This window comes from Rhinolophus ferrumequinum, chromosome 3 (assembly GCF_004115265.2).
Source record: "Rhinolophus ferrumequinum isolate MPI-CBG mRhiFer1 chromosome 3, mRhiFer1_v1.p, whole genome shotgun sequence".
Classification (NCBI taxonomy): domain Eukaryota; kingdom Metazoa; phylum Chordata; class Mammalia; order Chiroptera; family Rhinolophidae; genus Rhinolophus; species Rhinolophus ferrumequinum.
This window is the reverse complement of record NC_046286.1, coordinates 18,203,047-18,215,313: the sequence shown is the minus strand read 5'-3', so window position 1 is coordinate 18,215,313 and position 12,267 is coordinate 18,203,047. Positions and strand designations below refer to the sequence as shown.

At 33.3% G+C, this 12,267-nt stretch overlaps 1 protein-coding gene across 2 annotated transcripts; it reads left to right on the top strand.

The window, feature by feature from the left end:
• Positions 1 to 2,025: 2,025 nt before the first annotated feature.
• Positions 2,026 to 11,292, top strand: LOC117020860 (beta-defensin 110). 2 transcript variants are annotated; one of them, XM_033103631.1, is made up of 2 exons: positions 2,026 to 2,148; positions 6,735 to 6,947. In XM_033103631.1, exons 1-2 carry the CDS (start codon positions 2,094 to 2,096, stop codon positions 6,881 to 6,883), a joined length of 204 nt encoding a protein of 67 aa, XP_032959522.1. In that variant the 5' UTR covers positions 2,026 to 2,093; the 3' UTR covers positions 6,884 to 6,947. The 2 variants fall into 2 exon arrangements, with proteins under 2 accessions (XP_032959522.1, XP_032959523.1); XM_033103632.1 differs by lacking the exon at positions 6,735 to 6,947 and adding an exon at positions 11,159 to 11,292 and having other exon boundaries at positions 2,049 to 2,148.
• Positions 11,293 to 12,267: the final 975 nt, after the last annotated feature.

Genomic DNA, 12,267 nt, shown 5'->3' with positions numbered 1-12,267 from the left:
TCCTTCATGTTGATTCCAGTTATTGTTTTGTGTCCTTCCATTTTAGCCAAAAGGATTCCCTTCCAAAGCTCCTACACATATCTTCTTCCTCAAACTTTCCTTCCAATTTTTTGGTTAGACTATTGTTTACCATAACTCTTTCCCACTGGGTCAGATAAGAGTGACTAAAACATTTGCCTATAAATGTTTTTGAAAAATCCTCCTTGGGAGTGTCTTTAGTACTGCACATGTTCTCTAGGTCAGGAGAAATAAAGATAAACCTTTAACTGGGGTCTTCCAGAAAACCACCTGACAAGATAAATAATGACCATTTTCTAGGAATGACAATTTGAAGAGCTCTAGCCATGTTCTACTCCATCTGGTACCATGAATGTGGACCATTATTTTTCAAGGTTTATGCTGAGCTGAGGAGTAAGGGATGGGACTAAGGTATGTTAAAATGTTACAAAGCTCATTTTTCTTAAGAGATTTGGTGATTTTTCTTGAATTAGTACTCTCTCGGTTGTTGCAGGTCTTTGGTTTACTTCCAAAGTGCTCAACAAGTTAATTCTCTGACAGTTTTCAACAGTTTTTCTATTGCTTTTTGGAGGAGCAGGTTCTAAGAGGTCTTTACCCCATCATTTTGGTTGATGTCACACTGTGGGTCAGTATTTAAACTCTGATCATTCCTCCAATATGCCATCAGCTTGTAGCAAATTCCAACTTGGCAAAATTTAGAGTGCAATAAATATTTGTTGAATAAATGCTACATAGTAATATATTGAAGTAGTCTTCTTCCCATCAGCTGATGCTGAATTCTCATTTTTTTTCTTTTCCACAAAAAGAAAAGCACAGCTAAACCAAAGTCCCTACATTTGATTTAAGTCCAAAGTTTCCATTTATATTTTATAATTTGAAATATTTTTTAAAGGAAAACAATTATTAAGCAAATAAGTTAATCTCTCTTGATTTCACTTTCCTCATTTGTAACATGAAAGGATTAGACTGGAATCTCTAAGAAGTCTCACATTCTTTGTTAATCTAAAACATAGATTCTATGCCTCTGTGATTCATTTTTCTGATGTTTTATAGAATAAATAAATCAGGTTTCTTAGAGTAATATGTGGCCCCTTTTAGTAGTATTAGCATTTCAGGATCTTGGTAGAAATGCAAAATCTTAGACTCTATTCTAGACCTACTAAATCAGAAATGCTGAGGCTGGGGTCTTCAATCTGTTTTTAATAAGCCCTCCAGAGGATTGTGAAGTAGCTAATGTTTGAGAAAAATGTCCTAGAAATGCTTTGACTCTGTGGTAGAAGAGAATTGTTCTTTGACTACAGCATCAACTTCCGGATACTGTGTAAAACTTCTAGCTCTTCCACCTGTATCTGAAATAGTAGACTTGGGCAGTATTCGAATTGGATCAGATGTCACTTCCAGTTCCATAAATAGAATTAAAAACATTGAACCTAGAATTATGAAATTAGATGATTTATTATAAGAAAATTATGTCATACTTAAAAACTTATTGCGTCAAGTATGTCCCACACTCATTAATGAATCCACAATTTCCTGATCATGTTAAATTTAAATAATTATACATTACCTGAATTAAAGTCAATCATTCAATGTCTCTGGTTCTCATTGTTTTCATCTGTAAACAAAAGTGATCTCAATGGAAACTTTCAGCTATAAAATCCTATGATTCAGACATTCAACAGCTTAATATTAAGAGCATTAGCATATGTAGCATGATATGTAGCATACAACAGCAGACAGGACATTTGCAACATTTTCACCATGATGTGTTAGCAATCCAAACACATATCCGTTAAAAGTTCCTTAAAGATTGTTTTCATGAGAGATTATTTAAGGTAACGCAGCCAGGTATTACTTTTATGGGAAAAAAATAATAATTTTTTTGTGACCGTGCTCTTTGAACACAGCACAATTCAACCAAGCATACAAATGTTCTTGCTGTTGTTGATAAGCCTCAGTAGTTAGAACTACTTCCTAGGAGAATCTATAAATAAAAGGCGTTCTCTGTTTCCTTATTTGAAAAACCAGACTGGAAAAAGATCTTTTGACATTTTATTCCTAAGGAATTCTCTACCATGAAGATTCATCTGTTTTTCTTTATTCTGCTCTTTTGGGTCACAATTTTACCAGGTAACATAGAAATATTTATGGGCATATTTGTGCTAATGAATTTGACAAGACACCAGTTGTTTCTTGTTAAAAATATGATAAAAACAGGGGGGTTAAAGATTTTTATACTAAATGCAACATGATACTCTGTATTGGACCCTGGAAAAGGAGGGAAAAAAAGACAATAGTGGGAAAACTGATGAAATGTGAACGAAGTGTGTAGTTTAGTTAATAGTATTATACCATATAATTTCTGAGTTTTGATAAATATAACAGGTTACCATAAGATGTTACCATAAGAGAATGTTGGCCTCTATTATCTTTGCAACTCTTCTGTAAATTTAATATGATTTCAAAATGAAAAACTAAAAAAAAAAATAAGGTCAATAGATTAGTCTCATTACTTTCATCCTGAAAGAATTAGTTAAAATTTATTCTTGCTGAAAAAAAATATTCTTTAGCATAATCAACTGGTAGATGGTTCTGTTTCAGGGAATGATCTATTTACCTTTTCCTTCTTTTTAACCTATGCCAGTATACTGCTCCCAATAAGTAGGAAGACTTTCTTAATATTCTGTCCTTGGCAAATCATGTCCCTTCTTGGCCTTTCTTTAAATAGTTTTAGTCACTACTCTTCTGTCTGACTGCTACAGATCACACTAATGTTGAGTGCAATACCTTGTACATGAGCTGTATTTTTCATGAGAATTTTCCCCTCTCAAGGATGATCTCTTCACACCGGGTATATAACATATTGTCTTCTTCTGAATTGATGTGTAAGTATTAATTGCATAGAAATAGAATAAGTTTTGGAGATGGAGTGATCGTTGAGTCTACTCCCTTCTCCTTAAGAGCTTAAGGACGAGCTCAAGTCTACCCGATTTTTGATACTGGCATTGAAATCAGGTGCAAATATACTAACCCTCAGGAAAATATTCCTTTTTAGTTCCTGAATGATTTTTTTACGCCCACTAGAAGTCATAATAGAAGCCTAGGAGACTAAATTAACTTATCCTTCTTTGTGATTATTATAAAGTCCATGATAACAATCTAAAAATTTACACATAACAAACTGATAAATTATCGTTAAAGGTTGCAAGTGGATAAATTTCTAACTAGGGACCAAGTATCAATGAAGTGACAAAGTAATACAGTTATTAATGTAGATAAGAAAATAACTTCCTCTTCCTCCATTCAAAAATTGTTAGAAAATGATCTCTGGATTTTTTTCTAGATCTAGAAAGAGCCGCCCCACTAAAAAAAAGTATATATTAACATGTGATAAATCCTTTTCTTCTTTTAATTTCAACCATAGCTAACATTAATAAATCCCTGTGCCCAGTGTTTTTTATGTTTCATTAAGTTATTTTTTCCTTATAACAGCCATATCAGGTGCCCCTACTAATAACTGAAGTTATTCAAGGATTTAGCAACAAATTTAAAAGTCATGTGTCCTGCAGACTTATTTTATAAACCAGTTGGGGCAGAGAGTGATATAGATTACAACATCAGTGTTAACTTTTTGTATATTTTTTTTTCTTATATTTTCAAAATGAGGTCATTGTCCCTGTTAATGACACATGTGCAAAATTTTAAAAGAAATCCTACCATTTTAAACAACAAAAAAAATCTCTAAATAAAAGAAAGATGTCAAGATATCTATTTTCTCCGCAAAATTAAATAGGTGTGATATGGAATATAAACATTTTAGAAAATAGTAAATCAATGAGAATCTTGAATCTTGTGTTTCATCTTATAGTTAGTTCACCAACATATGCAGTTGAAATAAGTAAACTTAAATGACATTTATATAACTCTTTTAGAGTTCCTCATACGCACACATACACACACACACACACACACACACACAAAATACAAGGTATAACAATTAAGTTCGCGAACTCATCCTAGAAAAGTGCTACATACCTAATTGCTGAATATCACTACGGTCACCTTCGAAGTACTCCCCTTGGGCAGCTGTGCACCTACACAAGTGCCTACTTCAAAGAAATTTTGGAACTCTTTTTCTGGAATGGCCACCAGAGCTGTTGTCGTATTACCCTGGACGTCCTGAATGTCATCAAAATGCCTTCCTTTCAATATTTCCTTTATCTTCTGGTAAAAAAAAAAGTCACTGGGGGCCAAATCAGGTGAGTAGGGAATATGTTCCAATACAGTTATTTGTTTCCTGACTAAAAACTCCCTCACAGAGAGTGCCGTGTGAGCTGGAGCATTGTCGTGATGCAAGAGCCATGAATTGTTTGCGAAAAGTTCAGGTCATCTAACTTTTTCATGCAGCCTTTTCAGCACTTCCAAATAGTACATTTGGTTAACCATTTGTCCAGTTGTTACAAATTCATAATGAATAATCCCTCTGATACCAAAAAGGTTAGCAACAAGTTCGCACAATTAATTGTCACACCTCGTGTGTGTATGTGTGTGTTTATGTGTGTATTCAGGTGTTGAAAGTTCTAACACAAAATTGAAGTAGAAAAACTCATTCCACTAAGACTGTTACAGATGAAAAAAATGTCTAGATAAAAGTCTTTAGTTTTCTATGCAGAGAAATTTCCAGTGACGTCATTTAGCTTTCCAGTTCATTTTCTAAAGTTCATAAATACAATGAATGTTTAGAATGTGACATTGTTTCATTCTCACCTATTGTTTCACTTTATCTGCCAAATTGAAAAATGCCCTATTACCAATAATCACTTTTCTTTAAATCTGACATGTGCTTTGATTGTAGAATAGATAATATAGTTTTGTGGTGAAAGGGTAGTCATGATTTTTTCCCTGTTTCAAAGGAGGTGAATAGTAGCCAAAGGGATAAAATAGTACATGAGTAAAATTAAAAACAAATTATGAAATGAAATTATTTTTTTAATATCTTGCTCATTTCTAGCTTATATGTTAAGTATGACTTTATATTTGTTTAAAGACATTCTCTAGTATGCAATATGAATGTTGCACATGAAGTGCTTTGTGAGAGCAATGGAAAGAGAGATTACTTTCTTGAAAGTGATCCGCAGAGACTTCAGAGAGAAGATTGTATTTGAGCAATGTATCTGAGGTTAGAGGCAATATATGTTTGGTTTCTCACAGCATCACTAGAACAGTGGTTTTCAATGATAGGCAGCTTCAGTCCCAAGGAGACATTAAGCAGTGTCTGAAGACATTTTAGGTTGTCACAACTGGTATTACTGCCATAGTGGGTGGGTGGAGGCCAGGGATGTTTCTAAACATCCTTCAGTGAACAGAATAGCATCCCACAGCAAAAAAACTGTGTAACCCAAAAGGTCAATAGTGTCTACATGAGACACCCTGCTCTAGGAAATGGCATAGAGCCTAACAAGGAGCCAACAGTTGACCCTTGAACAACAAGGTTTCAAGTGTGTGGTCCACTCATACATGGATTTTTTTCAATAAATACTGTAAATGCATTCTCTCTTCCTTATGATTTTTGTAATAACAGTTTTTTTCTAGCTTATTTTATTGTAAGAATACAGTATATAATACATATAACATCCAAAATATGTGTTAGTACACGATTTATGTTATTGGTAAGGTTTCTGGTCAACAGTAACTATTAGTAGTTGAGTTTTGAAGGAGTCAAAAGTTATATGCAGATTTTCAACTTTGTGTGTGTGTGTGTGTGTGTGTGTGTGTGTGCGCGCGCGCGCGGTGGGGAGGGTTGTCGATGCCCTTATGCCCCACGTGGTTCAAAGACTCCTTTCTGAAAGCACTCCTTTCTTCAAAGGACTTCTTTCTGAAAACACGTGGGCCAACATGTAATGTGAAATATAAAATTAAATATATTTAGCTTGGAATCGTTTTTTACAGCCTATCAGACCAACATCCCACAATTTCCCCAGTATCTCCAACTATCATAAATAATAAAATTCAAGTGATTGTCAGTCTCCAAGCTACAATAGGAAACATGTAGCTTTCAGCACTGGTAATTTTAGAAATCCTATAGTGGCCAACAATGGCCACACCTTCTAGACATTCTAATTTTTTTGTTTTAATCAATGCTATCTCTCATCAGACATGTGTCTAAGTTAGATCATTTCTTCAGGGAAGTGAATCCCAAAATATCCAGGGGAGTTGGAAGAATTCTGACAAATTGCCTAACATTGCCTCTCTCTCAACATATTAGAATAGTAAAATCAAGCTGCAGTAGAAATCTTGAAGAAGAACTCATAAAGCACAACATTGAGTCTAAATAATGTTTGTGAAAGCAGTAAAAGGGGAACCCAGATGCAATTAGGTGATTGTGGTGACTGAGCCTGACAGAAAATAAATTATGAATACCCTTTTCCTCTTGACTTTGGGGACTATTCTTGATTTATTACCTAGTGATTTGTAAATCAGCAAGCTGGCACATCTCACTTAGGTCTTAGAAACTTTCTCATTTCTAGGATTGACCTTACACCAGGGGCAGTACATTTACTTAAACTTTCCTCAGTAAGATTTTCATAGCCATTAATCGGGGGTAGGGGTTTCTTTTGTCCTACTCTATGATCTTTTGCTTCCTGAACTTTCTCCATTTAAAATATGGGTGTGTCATAGCTAGATTGTTAATTTCAGTCACTCTTTCCTTTTTACAGCCAAAAAGAGATATCCCCAATATGGTAGCTTGGATATGAGGAGAGATTGCAGAAAGAGAAATGGTCGATGCAGACTTGAGTGCCATGAAAGTGCCATTAGGATTGCTTACTGCACGAGACCTGCAACTGTTTGCTGCTTGGAGAAGTAAAGAACACAGAAGAAAAGAAAGAGGCACATGGTCCAAGAAGAGAGGACCAGTGATACTAAGTTTTCTCAGCACACCCATCAAGGCCTGTGTATATCTGTAATACACAAAGAATTAAATAAAATTTAATACTGAACCATTCAGAAGTGGTTCTGTATCACACGTGTATCTGGTGCCTGTACATTGCGTTTTCTCTTGATCTCTTGGTACCAGAGTAAGCAGAATTTGTTTTATGGAAGTTCTTCAACAACAATTCAAAGTTCTATGTGCCTTGTGTGAGTTGACATAGTTGTGTTGTGAGAAACCCTAGGTCAAAGAAATAAGAGGACCACATTTCTGAGCTACAAGCCTATAATAGAAATGTGCTGTTATTTTATTATTAAATGCTGTCCTACAGATAATCCCAGAAAAAAATATAAATCCACTGGGCTTGTGAGACTAGACGTTGAGAGTATATGTCCCTTGCATGAGAGAGACAGAGCTGAAGTGAGAGGATGACCAGAACATAAGAACAGAAGAGCAGAGGAAAATCATAACAAAGTCCAATTTCTATTCTGATCTATAATTTAGTGGAGAAAAAAATATGTATCAGGAAAGAGAAAAGGGAATAAGAAAGGAAGAAAAGAATTTCATTAAGGAAAAGAGGCTATACATAATTAAATATTTTAAGGAAGGAAGTCAGAAACTAAGAATAATAGCTGAATTCAGCTTCTCAGTTCTGGGAAATGACTGTCTGAGGAGGCAGACGGCAAAAGAAAGAAGGAGTTATCTTCACTCGGCAGTTGCACTCTGCCCGAGTTCCTCTTACTACTTCCTGTGAAGGTCCACAGTATTTTTCTCAACCATACCTCTGTATCATATAATTTCTATTCAAAAATGCAAAATCTACTTCTTTTATTAGTTTAGGAATACAATTTAGTGATTTGTATTAATTCAGAGTTTTTAAAATCATCAATACCACAACATAGTAATAAAAACAGCTACTAACTTCCCTTACTCCCAAAATGAAATTGAATAATTTTTTGGTTATTTAACTAAAGAAAAATGGAATGTATTGTGTGGATACGTTTGGATCAGACATGAACTCAGAAGGAGATGAGAAGTCAAAGAATTTCCAGACCCCAGCTACTCTCTCGGTATTTTCATTGTGGCATCTCATTTCATTTTCTAAATGTAGATATGAGATCTAAGGATGTTTGTTTATACTAACCATTATCTGTTACAGGGATATGCATGAGGAAGGATTTTTTTTTCTATTTTGATAAAGTTTCTAGATAAATTTTCATCACAAGAGACTGTTTAATTTTTAGGGTTTTGTTTTAATAAATGTGAGTTCCCATTATGAAACAATTATTTGCTAAACATACATTGAAGCCTTATTACATGCATGATCTTTCACATATTTTAATCCTTTCACTGTGTTGATTTGATTTTTTTCCAATGTGTCAAAAATCCACAAAAGAATAGAAAGTTGATATTTTGACTATTGTATGCATTTAATAATAGCATTCTGAGCTGCTTTGACATTATTTTTATTTTAAATCTTTGTTATATAGTAATAAATTTACCATTATATTGAATTTTAGCAAAAAATATTCAAACCATACTAAGTGGTATCAATTAAAGTATAGATAAATTAGAATCTAATGGCATTGATGACATAAAAATTTTATTACAAAACATTACACGATATGGCATACAAAACATCTTTGTTGTTGATAGTGCAAGTCACAGGAGAAGATATTTAAAAATCTTCTAAATGGAGAAAAATCTCGTAAATGGAAATATTCATTTGGAGATAGCTGAACATCGCAGCAAAGGAGTCAATAACAGAATGTAGACTTTGACTACTTAATGTACTCCCTTGTAGTATAAATATCTTCAAAAGTATTTTACAATATTCATTTAAATAGGGTTTCTCAACCTCTGCACTATTGATGTTTTGGTCCAAACAATTCTTTGTTGTGGGAGCTACCTTCTGCATTGTATCATTATATCACTATATTATTAGCTCATAGCATGAGATTATATCATTAGTTGCAGGATGTTTCTCAGTATCCCTAATTTTTACTCACCAAATTCCAATAGCACTCCTCCACTAATTGTGACAATCAAAACTATCTACCTCCATGGCCAATCCTCTTCGAGGGGCCTGGTTTGGAACCCCTGATTTATAATTAGGAACTTATTCTCACAGAAATTTAAAAATGAAAATGGAAACGTCAAATAAAATCAGTAATATTTTCAGGTAGTCAATACATTTTCTGAGTCTTGTGAGAACAAATTTCTATTTGAAATGTTCACACGGCATAGCTGTGGTTCTAAGGTGATATATTATTTGCAAATAACTAAGAAGTTATAGAACCAATTTTGCAAAGCATGCTTTTTGTTTCTGGATCATATAGTTCTATAGATTTCATGATTCAAAAAAATTCTACTCTTTGAAATAATGAGAAAGTAAAAAGAACATTAGTATATTTTAAATGTTAGCAATGATCATTATAAATCTATACTTCTTTTTTCTGAATTAAACGTATCTTAAGAGTCAACAAGTCTTTGGTGGGTTGACAAAATATTAGGGTCTCAGGAATGTTGATTAGCTTAAAAAGTACCCACCCAACAAAGGTTTTTTTTTAAAAAAGTGAAATGAAATCATGCATCACCTTCTTCCCTACTTTAAATTATATCAAGTATGGCATGAAATAACTTTAGATTTTGCCAAAATTCACCAGTGGCCAGGGATTCTGTCATCATGAATTAGCTTTCCATTCTCAAAGCAGTTACATATATTCACATGTCAAAACCTGCTTGACAATTTCTTGCACTTTAAGCTTAACTTAGTTCTCTTTCCTACTAACTTTATTAATGATAAAGTAAGTGCACTTGAAATCTTCTCTGCATTCTACACATTTGAAGTTTCTGTCCAGTTCTCAACCTAATTAATGCTCAGAGAATATTAGGCACTCAAATAAACACCTGACATGTGGAATTGAAATGAAACCATTTTGAATTTCAATTGGATTTGTAGACAGGCAATTAGGTTCTATGAGTTAACATTACATAATTTTAATCTAAATTCAGTTTAATTCATTATCTACGTTTTAGTGAAATTATTTTTCTTTATGTTCCTGGCACATAAAATTTAATATTCCAAATATATTTGGAATAGCTATGTTTATTATATTCTGTCATGTAGATAAGTGGAGTGACTTATCCAAGGTAAGTAAGTGCTATGATGAAATTTGGAGAAAAAAATAATCCTGACTTCATAGTCTCTTTTTTTATTATTATTTAAAGACATTAGTTACAGTATAATTGAATCATTAAGAAAAATAAAATCGTCAAATAACAAAAAATATTTGCTTCCATTTACTGTAGTTTAATGTGTTAACACAAAGTTGTGAGTTTGGAATCTCAGAACACCCTTCTTTGCATGTCCTAGAAGATTCACAACTAACTAAAAGACTAGCGTGTGGCTCCCCTTTTTACTAAATACTTAATGTACACAAAACTGTTTCTATGTGTATATCTAAAGTGGTTTTGTTACCTCAGTAAATTACTCTATCATTAAGTATTTTCACAACTACTATGTTATAATTATTGGGCTATACTGGGTAGGACAGAACAAAGAATCAGAAGAAATCATAACTGTCATATAGGGGTTTACATTTTGGCTGCAAGAATAAAAGTATCATAACTCATGTTTAAGAAAAATACATATAATTAGGTACTAAATTATACATATTGCTCATTCAGAAGTTGTAGACTGGCAAAAGGGACCTATCCGTTTGCTCTAGTATAATAAAGGAATATTGCCATTAAGAGGAGTGAGATCTGGAATGATGAAGAAAGCATTGAACAAATGATTCTGTGTAAAGATAATAACAGTAGATCTAAAAAAAACTGAGAAAACATGAAAATGAAAATTATATGTATTTACATATCTATAAACATTGTCTTAATGAAAACATGGGCGAGTAAATCTGATCTTAATAAAGTAACGAAAAAATTAGGCTGGCAAACGCCCCCAGGAGTCAGCTGAAGTTTAGTCCTGATATGAGATGTTAATATGACAAACCTATTTTGTGTAAATAAAATGTTTATGGCTTGGTCACTTTCTAAAACAACTGATAAATTGTGTTTTAAAACAATCTGATATCCTAGAATCTCCATTTCTCATACATGATCTCATGTCTAGGACAGATTTTTTTCCTCCACTTACTAAGAAGATCCTCAAATGAAAACGTGGATTGACGACTTTTTCTTTATCGATTGCAGCCAGAAGTAACTTTGAACCAAAGTATAGATTTGAGAGATGTCAAAAAGTGAAAGGAATATGTAAAACATTTTGTGATGATGATGAGTATGATTACGGATACTGCATTAAATGGAGAAGTCAGTGTTGCATATAAACTCTGGATAACAGAAGTACTACTGAACATCAAAGTATGGAACAGAGATGCATCTTACTGACGCAAGAGTAGGTAAAAAAAGAATGTTTTTAATGTTTAATGGAAATATGCACTTTTAAGTGCCAAATACCAGTGTTTATGTAAATAAAAATGATTTGCAGTCTATTGTGTCTATTCATTGACTTCTCAATTTCTTTGTATTTCAGATGGATGAACATATTAATTAAGCACAGGAACAGACTTTAATTATGCTTATAATCTCATTATGACCATTTAGACACCCAGAGATTCATGTTACTTATCTGAGTTGCTCTGCTTCTTCTCTAAATGTATGTATGTGACAGTATTGCCAGCTTTAATATGATAATCAGGACTATCTTCATATATCCTTTTGTGCCGCATCAACATTTCTATATATGTACCCTTAATTTTTTTCTTAAAAGAGAATGCATGTTTTCTCCCTTACAAAGGTGAAGACTTCCAATTTTGGTTTGCCTGATGATTTTCTATATTCTTTTAACCAATTCCTGTGAGACGACAATTTGAAATGACACTGTTTAATAGTTCTCTCAGTAGGGCAATTAAAAGCACTTCATGGCACAGTAAAGGGGGAAATGACAAAGTCTAAGAGAGACTTTTTTTATCCATGCAATTCTTTATTCAAATAAAATCCCATAAGGAAGCTCAAGAATAGGTGAGGTGATCTTGTCCCAGCAATTCAGGACTTGCACAAACATTATGATTATTTATTAAATTTTTTTTGTTAAAATTCTCTGGAAAATTGTTTTCTCTCTTCTATTTAAGTCTATATATAACATCCTTAATTTTGCATCTTGCTTGGCAAGGCCTGACATATTTGCCCTTCACAGAAAACATTTGCTGACCATTACATAAAAAGAATCAGTAAAGTTTCCAAGAGCAAAATGTGGTTCCTGAAGCATCAGTCTTCGCACCACCTGAGAACTTGTTAGACAT